The 16,391-nt window shown below is 46.4% G+C and overlaps 1 protein-coding gene across 3 annotated transcripts; it reads right to left on the bottom strand.

Moving 5' to 3' along the window:
• Nucleotides 1-792: 792 nt before the first annotated feature.
• Smim40 (small integral membrane protein 40) lies at nt 793-14,267 on the bottom strand. 3 transcript variants are annotated; one of them, XM_030249891.1, is made up of 3 exons: nt 14,139-14,267; nt 1,556-1,945; nt 793-1,154 (listed from the first exon to the last, which is right to left on the bottom strand). In XM_030249891.1, exon 2 carries the CDS (start codon nt 1,833-1,835, stop codon nt 1,590-1,592), a length of 246 nt encoding a protein of 81 aa, XP_030105751.1. In that variant the 5' UTR covers nt 1,836-1,945; nt 14,139-14,267; the 3' UTR covers nt 793-1,154; nt 1,556-1,589. The 3 variants fall into 3 exon arrangements, with proteins under 3 accessions (XP_030105751.1, NP_001356135.1, NP_001356134.1); NM_001369206.1 differs by lacking the exon at nt 14,139-14,267 and adding an exon at nt 3,763-4,383 and having other exon boundaries at nt 798-1,154; NM_001369205.1 differs by lacking the exon at nt 14,139-14,267 and adding an exon at nt 2,279-2,365 and having other exon boundaries at nt 798-1,154.
• Nucleotides 14,268-16,391: the final 2,124 nt, after the last annotated feature.

Below are 16,391 nucleotides of genomic sequence, written 5' to 3'. Positions count from 1 at the left end.
AGAAAAAAATCAGAAATAAGGAAGGGGGCTCATGAGAATCCCCACCCATCTCTAAAGAGCTATTGGCAATTCTTGTTGGGAGAGTCTTTTTCTGCCACTGGTAAACCCAGGGAGCTCCAACCCCTAGGTCCCCTCCTGCAAATCCCAATTAAACTTAACAGTGGGGGGAGGAGCCAGGGAGTAGAATCAGCCTGGGGGAGTAAGAGCTTCCCTAGGAGAGGGGCATCCAAGAGAAACGCAGGTGAAATTAACCAGAATTCCTTATATATAATGAATAAAAGTAAGCATAGGTTTTTACATTGTCTGATCCATTCTGTTCCTGCAATAATCACAAATGCTCAAAGTACTTTTTATGGACATGAAGATCAAAAGAGGGTGGACTGATCCCAGGGACTGGAGCTGTGAGCAGCCATGATGAGAAATGGTAGACAGCCGCTGCGTATGAGATGTATATGGAGGGAGCTAGGGTTAGGGAGGCCCTGACCTGGAGCAGGGCTGGGAGTCTCAGGAAGGAGGATGCTAGTATGGGAACACGCACAGAGGCACCCCAGGCACACTGCTGAGCCTTGTGTCCTTTTTCCAGAGGCAAGGGAAACATCCTTTCTGCAGACAGGAGCCTGTTTCACAAGGTCCTGGGGGAATTCTGGCCTTTGTCTAACTGCCAGGGACTCTTCTAGAGTCCAGCTTGAGGTGGGCCAGGACCCATCTCTGGACCTATGCACGGCCTAAGACCTAACATGTCCTAGATGTATTGCTCCTGGATAGATACTTGAAGAAATTTAAGTCAGAACACCACGTACACATCCATGTTTATTGCTGTAGCGATTGCAATAGGCAAAAGAACAGAAGCAGCCAACTGGCCCGTAAAACAGATAAAATGTGGTTCGGACATACAATGGAGTCTTACAGCCAGAAAGAAAACTGAAACCATGATACTTGCAGGAAATCAAAAGGAAATAAAATACACTCTTAAGGGTTGGAGAAATGGCTCAGCGGTTAAGAGCACTGACTGCTGTTCCAGAGGTCCTGAGTTCAAATCCCAGCAACCACATGGTGGCTCACAACCATCCTTAATGAGATCTGATGCCCTCTTCTGGGGTGTCTGAAGACAGCGACAGTGTACGTACATATAATAAATCTTTGAGTGAGCTGGGCTGGAGAGAGAAGAAAAAAATGTCTAAGATAGCTACAGTGCACTTTAAATCTTAAAAAATAAAAGAAAAAAGTACATTCTTAAGCAAAATAAGCTATTCAAAAGGAAAAATTATTCTTTGTATGCTCTCATGTGGGTTCTGAAATTACATTTATATACAGTATGTATATAAAGGTGTGTGTGTGTGTGTTGCAGACCTGAGTCTGGTTCCCAGTACCCACTTCAGGTGACTAACACCTTCTATAACCCCAGCCCCTAGGGATCCGACAACCTCTAGCTTCCGCGGGCACCTGAACTCATGCACATACCCACAAACAGAAACGCAGATAAACAAAGATAATCTCAGAGTGTTGGCCTTAACTATGTCTTCCACCCTGACCTCTCTAACATCTCCTTTCTCACCTCAGTAGCAAGGACAGGTGGTCTATGAAGACGCTCAGAGTTCCAGAGCTGCCTCCTCCTCAGGGGTCCTCAGGAGCCAGTCCTGAAACTTGGCCCATGGCAGGGGCCACAGCAGTTTGTAAGCAGCCTCCAGCATCAGCAGAGTCAGGAAGAGGACCAAGAAGGCGAGGAAGATCTTGTCCAAAGCCCGCCGCACGGGCCCCCGAGGAGGAATGGGACCCTGGGCAAATGCTAGGAACACGTCCCCCTCCTCCACGCCGCCCTCTTCCTCTTCCGCCATTTTCAAGCAGTCAGACAGCTGGCTAGCTCAGCGAGGGGATGGAAGCCGGCTCAGCATCGCTGGGATTAAAGGGTAAGGGTGTGACGATCCCGCAGCTGCTGGCTTTGACCCTAATTCAAGAACCCAGGTAGAAAGGAGAGAAAGGCTTTTGAGTTTGGGGGCAATTTTTATTTCTTTATAAGTTTTCTGACTCTCAGCATATTAACTCTTCCTCCCTTTACCTGGGCTCCCACGATGGGTCAGGGTGTTAGACTGTAAACACCACCACCACCACCACCACCACCACCACCACCACCACCACCACCCCACCCCACCCCCCCCACCCCCCCCCCCCGTGAGCTGTCAGTGGCCCAGGACACTGATGTGAAAGGTCAGGCTGTATATCTAGCTTAAACACATTGTAACTCAGCTTTGGAATCAGACAACCCACCCATTATAGAGACCTTAATTGGAATGGACAGGCATTCCTGGCCTCACGTGCCAAGGGTCAGTTTGGGGCCTCTCCTGACCGAGAGGGAGCATGCTGTAACAACAGGTCAGGGTTGGGTGGGGCTTCTACGGGGGGGGGGGGGGGAGGGGGAAGCATCACTTAGCCAAAGCAGGTCAGATTTCTGCCCATGGTCTTCAGATTGGTAAAAATCTAGCCAGGCTGAGTGGCACATGCCTCAATTCCCAACCTTCAGGATGCTGAGGCAGGAGGATCAGGGTCACTGAGTGGTGTATTTTATAAAAAGATGATGAGAAAAGGAATATGTTTGATGGAAGTACGATGAACTGTGGGGGGAAGGGGGTGCCTCTGTGGGCCCATACTGAGGCATCCTTTCCCCCTGAGGGACCAGCCATACAATAGACAATATAGTATAGAATAGAGTTTATTCAGAGCATGGGGAGGGGAGTTGAGACTGGAGAGAGAGAGGTGGGTGAGGGGATGGGAGGGGAGGGAAGGGGAGACTGGCCACGAGCACGTGGAGGGAGAGGGGGAGGGGAATAGAGAGAAAAAGAGAGGGGGAAGGGGGAGCAAGAGGACAGAGCAAGAGAGAGAGGAGGGGGCAAGCAGCCCTTTTAGAGTGAGTCAGGCATATCTGGCTGTTGCCAGGTAACTGTGGGGTGGAGCCTAGACTAAATGCCAATACTGTGCCTGGCTTGGTGGTACACGCCTTTAATCCCAGCACTTGGGAGGCAGAGGCAGGTGGATTTCTGAGTTCGAGGCCAGCCTGGTCTACAAAGTGAGTTCCAGGACAGCCAGGCTACAGAGAAACCCTGTCTCAAAAAACCAAAAAACAAACAAACAAACAAAAAACGCCAATACTGAAAGCCTGGGTCTAGCTACATGGGTGAGATGTTGTCTCAAAACAAAGCAACAGCAAACTAAATAAGAAAATGAAAATCCTAAAAACAAGCAAACTCCCAAACTTCTGGTTCTGTGGTGTCAGGAGGGGGCAATTTTAATTGGACTGCGTACATCGACAATGTTCACAAGAAGAGCTGTGATTGGTCAGATGCTGAGTGGCTTCTGTTGGGCCACCAAAGGAGGAGGGAAATTCTAAACAGGCCCTGGTGAAGCTTGTCCTTGGTGCACATTAGTCACAGGAGACTGCAATTACAGGGGTTAGGGAAGGGGAGGTCTGGCTTCAGGAGGGTGGCCACCACAGACACCAAGGGCTTCAAGCATTAAAGGGCTCAGTGTTTCAATCTCATGCCCAGCTCTGGGGAACCACGGTAAGTTTGCTGCAAGACAGAAGAGACAGTTATGGGGACACGGGAAAGGAAAGATGTCCTGTGCTCAGAGTCTCTCAGCTAAGCAAGATCGCCTTTCTCCCTTAGTTTTTGGGATGATCTCCTGAAATCTCTGGATTCTAGTGGCTCTGCCTCACTTTGCCATATTATAACCCAATCCAAGGTGCCCAAAGACACCCTGTAAACTCACCTGTTAAACTGAAAGCAAGGTGTCTCCCCATGGAAGGGTGTACCTGGTCTTTGCTACTTTGTGGGTTCTTTTTCCCACACTTTGGTGTCACCCCCTAACCCGAGATAAGAGAAACAAGGAGAGAGGAGGAAAAGGAATTAGGGAAATCCTCACTTCTTTCCTTTTGTTGCTAACAAACTGAAAACAACTTCCCCAATGACAAAAGCCTAACAACCCACCACACCCTCATGGGCTCTAGCATGTATACACCCTCTGAAAAGTCTCCAGAATTCCAAATGCCACACAAATACAGAAACTATCAGCTGCTGTCACAACCATGCCTCTGCTAGAGCCGCGGCAAATCCTAGTCAGCTGCTGTGGACAGTCTGAAACAACCCTCTATCCCCACCTGGGGTTAAAATGGAAAACATTCCCTTTTCTCTTTTTGTAATTTTATTTTTATTTGATGTGTATTGGTGTTTTACCTACATGTTGTGTGAGACCATCAGACCCCCAGGAACTGGAGTTACAGGAAGTTATGAGCTGCCATATGGGTGCTGAGAATAGAACCCAGGGCCTCTGGAAGAGCAGCCAGTGCTCTTAACTGCTGGGTCACAGTTCACTCCAGCCCTGAAGTCACACTCTTATAATAACTTCTGGGTTTTTTTTTTTTTTTTTTTTAAGAAACCAAAATTCCAGAATTCTCGGTGGCCGGTGGCGCACGCCTTTAATCCCAGCATTTGGGAAGTAGAGGCAGGCGGATTTCTGAGTTCAAGGCCACCCTGCTCCACAAAGTGAGTTCCAGGACAGTCAGGGCTATACAGAGAAACCCTGTCTCGAAAAACCAAAAGGAAAAAAAAAAAAAAAAAAAAAAAAGAATTCTCACTACAGTGGAGCCCACCATTAAGGGCACTACCAGGGAGAAAGAGGCAGGTGGATCTTTGAATTCAAGGCCAGCCTGGTCTACATAGAGAGTTCCAGGCCAAGAATGGAGAAACAGAGAAGTTAACTTGAGTCACAGTTATAATAATGTTGCACAGAGATAAACAGGATGGAGGCGGGGGCGGGAGGGCGGAGGGCCTGTCTGTCAGAGCGTCTGGAGAGAAATGAAAACCTAAATCTGTGGTAGAATTGAAACTTTAGCCAAGCCAGGCACGGTGGTGCACTCCTTTAATCCCAACACTCGGGAGGCAGAGGCAGGCGGATTTCTAGTGAGTTCCAGGACAGCCAGGGCTATACAGAGAAACCCTGTCTCCAAAAACCAAAAGGAAAAAAAAAAAAAAAAAAAAGAAACTTTAGCCAAGTTTTAAAGTCTGACTTCTGAGTCTTAATCTCCTTCCTATTTTTCTCTCCTCTATTTTTGTCTTTTAGAGGTTTTTTTTTTTTCTATCCCAGGGTGGCATTGAACTCACTATAGCTCAGGCTTTTGTGGTGTCTCTGTGACCTTCACAGGCTGCCGAGAGACGGCCCTTAGGAGGTAAGAAGGCAGTTCTGTTTCACACAACTCCTGTAGCTGATGTTGCTTCAGACTTCTGGAGTGTTAAATGTTACACGTATTTAAGGACAACACACTTTGCTGAAAACCGTTCTAGTGAAAATTAACTCTTATCCCATGTTTACAACAAAGCATCCATAAATCTCCCTTCAGAACAAAGAAAGCTCTATACAAACATAGAAACTCTTTGCAAAAAAGCTCCATAAAATCAGGTTCTGTGGATTTACTGAGAAAAACAAATCTGTGATAAGGGTCTGGGGGATGATCCAAGTGCTACAAAAGTCTCTAGTCACACAGCACAGAGGTCACCAAGCAAGAAATGTCCCCTCCAGCCTGCTGGGCAGATAACAGACACTGCATTCCTTCTCTTGAAGGAACAGCCCTGTGTGTTTAACACACCAGACTCCCCCAGTGCTCATCCGGGAGCGGGAAGGTCTCTGTGCCTATTGTATTGGCTTGCCTTTTTTTTTTTTCCAGTTTTTCGAGACAGGGTTTCTCTGTGTAGCCCTGGCTGTCCTAGAACTCACTTTGTAGACCAGGCCTCAAACTCAGAAATCCGCCTGCCTCTGCCTCCCAAGTGCTGGGACTAAAGGCGTGCGCCATCATGCCTGGCTTTTTTTTTTTTTTTTTTAGGTTAATTTACTTATGTATCTGGGCACTTTGTATGAATGTCTATCTGCACAGCAGAGGACATCAGATAAGTGTGGGTTGCCATGTGGGTGCTGGTATTTGAACTCAGAACCTTTGGGAAGAGCAGTGAGTGCTCTTAACCACTGAGCCATCTCTCCAGCCCCTAGGCTTGCCTTTAATTCAAAGCAGTCTGCCTCTGTCTCCCGAGCACCAGATTTAGGGTTATACTAATGTGTGTCCTGAGCTTTGATTCTAGGCACAAGATCTACGAAGATCTCTAAAACAGTATTTAGAAACAAATATTTCTGAGAAGAAGCAGTCTATTACTTCATCCCTTAGACATGCCATGAATTCTGTGGTTGTCTTCCAGGAAGCCCTGGATTTAATCTTTCACATTTCAAAAGCCACCTGTGGCGTCGGCCTTCTGTCCAACACTGGGGATTGGGAGGCAGGGGAGTTGTGAGTTCAAGGTCATCCTCCACTCCATGCCAAATTCAAGGGCAGCCTGAGGGACCGGATGGAGACCTTGCCTCAAATAAACAAAGAAGTCTGGCATAGCCAGGCAGTGGTGGTGCATGCCTTTAATCCCAGCACTTGGGAGGCAGAGGCAGGCGGATTTCTGAGTTTGAGGCCAGCCTGGTCTACAGTGAGTTCCAGGACAGCCAGGACTACACAGAGAAACCCTGTCTCAAAAAAAAAAAAAAAAAAAAAAGAGAAGTCTGGCGTGGTTGCACATGCCTTTAATTCCAGGACGCCGGAGGCAGAGGCAAAGGCAGGCAGATCTCTGAGTTCCAAGCCAGTCAGGGCTACACAGAGAAACCCTGTCTTAGAGAAAAAAGCAGCTTGCTGCTTCGTGTACAGGTTTTCAGAAAGGGTCTCAGCCTGTAGCCCTGGCTGGCCTGGAACTCGTCATGTAGTCCAGGCTGGCCTTGAATTGACAGGGATCTGCCTTCCTCTGCCTCCTGAAATAGCATCCCTGTGGGATCTACCTCACATGCCCTTCCAGAAAAGGCAGGCACACTCAACCTGGCCTAGAGAAGGGTTTCTGGCAACCACCAGCATTCCTGGAGAACTTGTGAAACCTGCTCCCCTCTGGCAAAAAGAAGCCATTTTTCTTCCCTCTGGCAGAAGGGACAAATGGCTCTCCATAAACAAGTATCTGTGGGTGCCCAGCAAAGCCCATGCTGGCCTCCAGACGCCATCTGTCCCTATTCACACAAGTTCTGTTATCCAGAGCCCCTGCCCTGGCATCCTGGCCCCTCCCTCACCTCAGACTGCCATCGCTCCCCTCCCTTCCCCCATATCTACACTAAAAACCATCCCTGATAACAGCCATGTTGAAGAGGTCAGCTCATGAACTTTGGAAAATTACACCAGACCCCTCCCCTCCTGGAAGGGAAAGTTCAGTCAGTGCTCTTAACCACTGAGCCATCTCTCAATCCTGCCCCTTATGTCGGTCCTGGAACTCACTCTGTAGACCAGGCTGGCCTTGAACTCAGAAATCCACCTGCCTCTGCCTCCCAAGTGCTGGGATTACAGGCATGCGCCACCACTGCCAGGCTATGTCAGCCTTTTCTTAACTGAGTCCCCTCAAGTAACATCTGGTGCTGAACACCCAGGAGAGAACAAATGAACTCCCAGGGCCCTGGCCTCTCCTAACTGAACAGAGCTGCTAATGTGACTCTCCTAAGAGAATTCATGTCACTGAGTCAAGAAGTTTCTCTCGCCCTAACGGGCGCCTACTACACGAAAGGGATGCCTCTCCTCTGTGACTCAGCATATTTCTCTCTAACAGGCCTCTTAGTCTGGTTGGGGCTGGTGCTAACTGAAGTTCTTGTCACCAGGTGGCAGTTGGAATATCCAGAAATGAGCTCCACCTGGCCTATAGGAGGATTTCTCATAGATAAAGCCTGAAGGCAGCATTCCTTGGGAACTTGTGAATCTGGCTCCCATTTTCTGAAAGGAGTCATTTCCCTTACTTATGGCAGAAGGGACATGTGACTACCTGTGGCACCTATTGGCATATCAAAATACATGGTGGTCTCCAGCCTGGATCTCCATCTGCTTGGATATGGGTTTAAGCCAATAGAAAGTCTTCATGTGCCAGCCAGAGACTACACTGTGTGCTTGGGATCCCAGTAGCATTGAGCTGTTTGCAGGGTGAGCTTTTAAGGGCGGGAGGTGGGGGTGGTGCACGAGCAAGCACGCATGTATGTATGCACATTGATGTTCTGGGTTGCCATACTTCAGTTAACAAGAACAGTTAGCCAGAAGTGGAACTACAGAAACCACAGGTCAGCACAGGTAGAGAGATTTCCAGAACTACAGATTTTGATGGACTAGGTCTTTCTTTACATTCTGTCAGGGGATGCTGTCTTGTGCTGAGCCTTACAGCCTGAATGGCACTTGTATCCTAGAGCCAGTAGTGCTAAGGTCTGGGGACCTCCTAAGGCCTGGGGCTTGTTTCACAGGCTCCATCTCTAGCCTTACTGGGACCCTGTCACATGGAAAGGGACACCTTGGCCGGTTGGGACATTCCTCTCTCTGACAGGTCTCTCAGTCCACTTGGGGACACCCTGAATTGAAATTCTTGCTGACAGGATTCTTACCCTTCTCTGTCCCATCCTTGCTGGCCCCTTTCCTAAAGTCACTCCCATCTCCTCCTTCTCTGCCCCAGGCTCCCTCCTCCCTGGTCCCTCAGCTTGTTCCTGGAGGCCCAGCTCTGCAGGCTCATAATCTCTTTCCCTCGTCAGACCCTGAGACTCAGAGATGTCGCTAAAGCCTCCCTGTTTTACTGCGTGGCTCCAGAACATTCAGTCGCCAAATTCTGTTACATTGTGACAACTTTTACCACCAAGAATCTCTTATCTCTAAAAGCTCACCACTCCTTACATCCTTCTGTCGGAGCCTTCCCTGCTCCATGCTCAACTAGTTCTGCCCCCAAATCACTAAATTCAGTCTTACAAAGATTCACACTGCTTTTCCATATGGATAATATTTTTTTAAATTGTTTTATGCTGTTCTACTCTATAAAAAGGCTGACTCTGGAATTAGGTCATAGCCCCTGCTTTCTCCAGAACCAAGCATGCTTGTTTCAAAATTTCCTCCAAAATCTCTGTCCCGGGTGAGGCAGGCCACCTGACTCTGAGACAGGGTGAAAGAGAGCAAAACAGAAAGGGCCAAGAAAGACGCTGTGTGCTCGAAAACAGCTAAAAAGTAAAGTATTCCCCATAGCCTACAGCTGCATAGCCCACACTCCTTGGCTTGAATTCTCTCTCTGAGTCACTCTGTTCTCTTAGAGCTCCAGAACTTTTGCTAAAGTATAAACTTTATCTCAATATTTGTAAGACCATTGTGTAATAAACTTTCTGTTTCTCAGGGTAAGTTCGTAGGGTGTGGCTAAAATCAAGAACAACACACAAATAGCTTAAGACTTGTAACAGCAGGCTTGTATGCAACCTGGATTCCACTCTTGTTTAGGAAAATAGATTTTGTTGTTGTTTATCACCGGCTGTGTCCCCAGCCAGCTTCCTAAGTGATGACACTGGGACGTCTCATCAGTTATGAAGCTGGGCCCCAGCTTAGGCTTGTTCCCCACTAGTTAGTATGACTTAAACTCACCTATTTCTATTAGGCTACATTCTGCCATAGGCTGTGTTACCTCAGTCAGCTTTTTATGAAACGGATCAGAAGGGTTTGGAGGGAGTGTGTACAAGATGCAGCTTTAAGAATAAAATACCAGCCGGGCGTGGTGGCGCACGCCTTTAACCCCAGCACTCGGGAGGCAGAGGCAGGTGGATTTCTGAGTTCGAGGCCAGCCTGGTCTACAGAGTGAGTTCCAGGACAGCCAGGGCTACAGAGAAACCCTGTCTTGAAAAACAAAACAAACAAACAAACAAACAGAATAAAATACCAAAGACAACCTTTACACAATGCACAAAAGGATCGCCCCCAACAGTCTTTGTGGTTGAAAGAGTGTGTGCCTCAAGGGCTTATCTTAGCTTGCATAGCAACTATCAAGTTGCAGCTATAGAGTAAACTAATTAAGGAAAACCAATCAAACGTTTTAGTCCTATCGAGTCCTCCTTTCTAAGCCAAATAGTCAACAGCAAGTCTTCAAAATATTTTGGATTATGATGGATTTTTGTATGGATTTTTTTCCTAAGGGTAATAAAATGAGGACGAATGCATGAACAAGGCTTATGAAAAATAGGACAGAGGTGGCTCAGCGGTTAAGAGCACTGACTGCTCTGCCAGAGGTCCCAGAGTTCATTCCCAGCAACCACATGGTGGCTCATGACCATCTATAAAGGAATCTGGCGCCCTCTTCTGGCCTTCAGGTGTATGTACAGACAGCACTCCTACTTTTAAAAAAAAAAAAAAAAAACATACATACAAAATTGTAAAACAACACCAACCTATGTTTAATGGTTAAGGTTTGTAAGTTCCCAAAGTAATAAAGGTTAGCAGAAACTGACTCACTCATGTCCATCTAACCACTTATGTCTCTGGTGTGCTCAACACCAGGCTTCTAAAAAATGTAGATAAGGAACATGTTGGATGAATAAAGTTTATGGAATCCTAAGGCCGACACAGGGCAGCAAGAACTGACCTGAAGCTGTGTGTCTGTTTGCCTTTGCAAACTCTGTTAAGCTTTTGCTATTGGAATAAACTGAATCATATCAGAAACTGATATTCCTCTGGAAAGATGGCTCAGCAGTTAAGAGCACTGTCTGCTCTTCCAAAGGTCCTGAGTTCAAATCCCAGAAACCACATGGTGGATCACAATCACCTGTTGTGAGATCTGGTGCCCTCTTCTGGTGCATCTGAAGTCAGCTACAGTGTACTTATTTATAATAATAAATAAATCTTTGGAATGGAGTGAGCAGGGACTGAGCAAGCAGGGCCAACCAGAGCGAGCAGAGGTCCTAAAATTCAATTCCCCAAAACCACATGAAGGCTCACAACCATCTGTACAGCTACAGTGTACTCACATACATTAAATAAATAAATAAATAAATAAGTATTAAAAAGAGAGAGTGAGAAATTGATAGTCTGTGATGGTGTCCTATGAAAGGCTGGGGAATATAAGGCTCCCAGTTTCTCTGCATTTATAGTTTAAGGTTTTTATTTCGATGCTACAGCATCTTCAATGAAGTCTTCAATTCAAAATTTAAAGACTTAACAGGGTTAAACTTTAAAAAATCCTAATTTAATAAGAGCTACTAACTTGCCAGGCAGTGGTAGCACACGCCTTTAATCCCAGCACTTGGGAGGCAGAGGCAGGCAGATTTCTGAATTCAAGGCCACCCTGGTCTATAGAGTGAGTTCCAGGACAGCCAGGGCTACACAGAGAAATGGTGTCTCAAACAAACAAACAGACAAACAACAACAAAAACAAACAAACAAAGAATTTTAATGAGCTCAGAACTCTCTGTGCTGTCATGTTAAATACAAATGCAGTTCATTTAGTAGCACAAGCTTTAGTTGTCTCTATATACTGGTGTCAGGGTTTTACTGCTGTGAGCAGGCACCATGACCAAGGCAATTCTTCTTATAAGGACAACATTTAATTGGGGCTGGCTTACAGGTCAGAGGTTCAGTCCATTATCATCAAAACAGGACCATGGCGACATCAAGGCAGGCGTGAGCTGAGAGTTCTGCATCTTCATCTGAAGGCTACTAGCACCATACTAACTGACAGGCAGCTAGGAGTAGGGTCTTAAAGCCCACACCCACAGTGACACGCCTACTCTAACAAGGGAACACCTCCAAATAGTGCTACTTCCTGGACCAAGCATATAGAAACCACCACATTCCACTCCCTGGCCCCCATAGGCTTGTTCAAACATATGAGTCTATGGGGGTCATACCTAAACAGAGCATAATGCAAACATACATTTAGTCCACTTCAAAAGCCCCATAGTTTACAGCAGTCTCAACAATATTAAAAGTCTAAAGTTCAAGGTCTCTTCTTAGATTCATCCAATCACTTAACCGTGATCCCTGAATCAAGACAGGAAACCAGCTGGGCAAACTCCAAATCCTGCATCTCCATGGCTGATGTCAAAGCAGGCTTCAGATCTCCAACTCCTTCCTTCCTTCCTTCCTTCCTTCCTTCCTTCCTTCCTTCCTTTCTCTCTTTCTTTCTTTCTTTCCTTCCTTCCTTCCTTCTTTCTTTTTTTTCTGAGACAGGGTTTCTCTGTGTAGCCTTGGTTGTCCTGGAACTCACTCTGTAGACCAGGCTGGCCTCGAACTCAGAAATCCGCCTGCCTCTGCCTCCCAAGTGCTGGGATTAAAGGTGTACACAGCCAAGCCTGGCTCCAACTCCTTTTTCATCTTTGTTGACTGCAACAAACTTCTTTCTCCTGGGCTGGTTCCACTCTGTTAGCAGCTTTCCTCAGCAGACAGCCCATGACTCTGGCATCTCAAACATCTTGGGGCCTCCAAGGCAACTTCAATGTTATAGCTTCTTGTTCCAGAGTGTGGGATCCACACATGACCTTGGGCTCCTCCAAAGGGCTTGGAGCTCTTTCACAGCTCTGCCCTCTGTAGCACTCTAAGCTTGGGTTGATCCACTCCACTGCTGCTGCTGTTCTTGGTGATCATCCCATGGTACTGACATCTCCAACACACCGGGGGCTTCTTTGCGCCTAGGCTTCACTAGTAGCCTCTCATTGGCTCTCTTCATGGTGCCAAGCCTCAAATCCTTTTTGTGACCCCTTCAGTCCTGGGCTGTCAACTACAACCGAGGCTGAACCATCACCTATGTCCTTCCATGGCCTTTCACAGTGCCAAGCCTCAGCTGTTCTTCATGACCTCTCCATACCTTCAAAACTGGTATCACCTGGGTGACACTTGCACATTACTAAGCACAGCTGCAGCACAAGTTTTAACTTGGCTATCTCTGGAACACAGCTTCTTTGTGCTCTCAGGAAACACTTCCCAGAAGATTTCACCTCAGTGATGCTGGTTTCTTCTTAATCATCACTAATTTCTTAGCTCCAGCCAACCAGCATCAATTATCCCAGTAGTTCCTTCTATTCTGGACTCTAAAGCCAGAGCCATGTGTCCAAAGCTGCCAAATTCTGCTGCTTGCTCAGGCTGGAACATGGCCCCTTGTTCTATTACATTATCACCAGCTTTCAGTTTTCCAACTCCTTCACTGCCTAGGTTTAGCTACCCTGGAGCTTGCTTCTTAGACTGACTTTGAACTCTGAGATCTGCATGCCTGGCTCCTAAGCACTGGCATTTGAAAGTGTGGTCCACCCAGACAGAATTTAAGTTTTTCTTCACCTAGAACTTGCATTGGCCTTGAACTCAGAGATCTGCTTGTCTTTGCCTCCTGGGACTAAAGGCTTGTGCTACCAAGCTCGGACCTTAATTATTCCGTTAATTCAACGTAATATCGGTGAGGACAGGACTCAGCTCCATTGCACTTCCTGGTGTCCATTTAATGCTCAAACCATATATTTTGTATTTTTCCTTTCTCAGCTTGCTGTGCTTGTTCAAAATGCTCTTCATGAGACTTAACCAGAGAACAAAAGTCTGTGATGGGCATTTCTGAGACTTCCCTTGTCAATGCAATTAATTTGATCTCTCTCTCTCTCTCTCTTTTTCTGAGACAGGGTTTCTCTATGTAGCCCTGGCTGTCCTGGAACTCACTCTGTAGACCAGGCTGGCCTTGTACTCAGAAATCTGCCTGCCTCTGCCTCCCAAGTGCTGGGGTTAAAGGCGTGCACCACCACTGCCCTGTTGAGTCTCTCTCTCCCTCTCTCTCTCTCTCTTTTTTTTTTTTTGTTTTTTCGAGACAGGGTTTCTCTGTATAGCCCTGGCTGTCCTGGAGCTCACTTTGTAGACCAGGCTGGCCTCGAACTCAGAAATCCGCCTGCCTCTGCCTCCCGAGTGCTGGGATTAAAGGCGTGCACCACCACGCCCGGCTCCTGCTGAGTCTCTTAACCTTAGCTTCAGGCAGACTCTTCAGAAAAGGGCAAGAAGTAGTCACATTCTACACCAAAATACCACAAGAACATTCTCTAGGCCACATATTGAAATTCTCCACTGAAACCTCTTGGGTTAGCTCATTAAGCCCCATTTAAAGCATTCCACTGCTTTCCAAACCCAAAGTTCCCAAATCCACATTCTTCCAAATTCAGGCCCATCACAGCAACACCTCAGTCCCTGGTCTGTCTTAGTTAGGGTTTTACTGCTGTAAACAGATACCATGACCAAGGCGAGTCTTATAAAGGACATTTAACTGGGGCTGGCTTACAGGTTCAGAGGTTCAGTCCATTATCATCAAAACAGGAACATGGCGACATCACGGCAGGCATGCTGCAGAAGGATCTGAGAGTTCTGCATCTTCATCTGAAGGCTGCTAGTGCCATACTGACAGGCAGCTAGGAGTAGGGTCTTAAAGCCCACACCCACAATGACACACCTAACCCAACAAGGCCACACCTCCAAGTAGTGACACTCCCTGGGCCAAGCATATACAAACCCTGACTATTGGCAAGGTTAAGCCTAAAGCAAATAACTAAAACAAGTATTTGTTTAAAATCGGGTCTGCCTAATAGAAGGATTACATATTGCCTCTCAAACCCCTCAGAGATCTGCTGACTATTGCATTTATGGTGTTTAATGAAAAAGGCTCCCCCTGACCACAAATACCAGCTCCTGATAGCAGCAGGAGGCTGTCTCCAAAGATTTGCGGCAACTCACTCCCCTGGAGCTCGCTTCAAGTGTGGTACTACTGACCACTGGGCAAAGAACTGCCTGCTGGCAGGACCTGCGCAATTTAAGAACAACATTGGGTTGACTGTTTCACCGAGGTGAGTCGTTCTCCCAAATTCCTTCTCTGCAGAAAAATCTTTCAGATCTTCTGGGTGTGGCTGCTGCAATCCGGGACTGCTCTGCCAGCCAGCTGAAGACTGACCTAGCCCCCAACGAAGCCACTGAGATCACCTCCTGTGAGGATTTCGTCTTGCTCTGGTAAGCCTCTGTTATTCTAATTGATACATAAGGAAGATATTTGTTTTCCCTTTGTTGTCCAAATGTATCCTTCTCTGAGCTCTGTGATGGAGCTTTGGCTGCATCAGACAGTTTAGCAGCAGCAGGCCGTCCTTCCTGAGCCAGCTCCTATCCCAAGGCTGCAGGGGCCAGGTCAGTCCATCCCATGTGTAAAATCTCACAGGTTGGTTTACCTTGCTGTCAGGCTTCATGCCAAGAAAGATAAACTCCCAAAACAGGTTTCAGTAGAAGACAAACTCACATTTTGTCACACACTAAAACTTTTGCTTTTTTTCTAGAAAGTCACTAGGGAAATACTGTCTAGTTTAAAATTATAACCAGTTTGGCGAATTATAACCAGAAATTTTCTAGTGTCCCCCCATTAACATTTGTAGACTTGGAAACATCTCAAGTAAGGTCTTTGGGGGCTGTAGATTTAGAGTTTGGTGTCAAGAAACATACTATTTGGGCTGGAGAGATGGCTCAGTGGTTAAGAGCACTGACTGCTATTCCAAAGGTCCTGAGTTCAAATCCCAGCAACCACATGGTGGCTCAAAACCATCCGTAATGAGATCTGGCGCCCTCTTCTGGAGTGTCTGAGGACAGCTACAGTGTACTTACATATAATAAATCTTTAAAAAAAAAAAGAAACTGCTGGGTGTGGTTGCGCACGCCTTTAATCCCAGCACTCGGGAGGCAGAGGCAGGCAGATTTCTGAGTTCGAGGCCAGCCTGGTCTACAGAGTGAGTTCCAGGACAGCCAGGGCTACACAGAGAAACCCTGTCTCAAAAAACCAAAAAAAAAAAAAAAAAAAAAAGAAACATACTATTTATTTATCCAGTTATGTATGTATGTATGTGTGTGTGTGTGTTTCTTTATTTATTTAAGACAGGGTCTCTCTACAGAGCCTGGCTGCCCTGGAATTTACTTTGTAGACCTGGTTGGCCTTGAACTCAAGAGATCTGTCTGCCTCTGCATTCTGAGTACTGGGAACTGGGATTAAAGGCGTGTGCCACCAAGCCTGGCTTCTAGTTTTGTTTTGATTTTTTAATCTAAAAGATTGTTTATTGACCTGGGCATGGTGGCACAGGGTAGCCCTAGCATCTCTGAGTTCAAGGCCAGCCTGTTCTACAAATAGAATTCCAAGACAGTCAGGGCTACACAGAGAAACCCAATCTCGAAAAAACAAAATAAATATATATGTAATTTATGTGTTTTATATATATATATATATATATATATATATATATGCTTATATATATAATACGTACTATTGGGTATTATTTATATGTGTAAAGATATATGTTTATGTATATAATACATATTGTTTATGTATAATATATAATATTGGAGGCAGGAGGGGCACAGAAAACTTTGTGGCGAATTAGTTCTCACCTTCCACATTATATGAGTTTCAGGGATAACCAGTTTGCTATCCTCCCGGCCCTACTCTAGATTTATGACTTTATTACATCTCCAGATATGGGTTCCACTTTTTCTTCTTTGAGGACAGGTC

The sequence above is a fragment of the Mus musculus genome, chromosome 17, assembly GCF_000001635.26.
Source record: "Mus musculus strain C57BL/6J chromosome 17, GRCm38.p6 C57BL/6J".
Lineage (NCBI taxonomy): Eukaryota > Metazoa > Chordata > Mammalia > Rodentia > Muridae > Mus > Mus musculus.
This window is presented reverse-complemented; position numbering and strand designations above follow the sequence as displayed.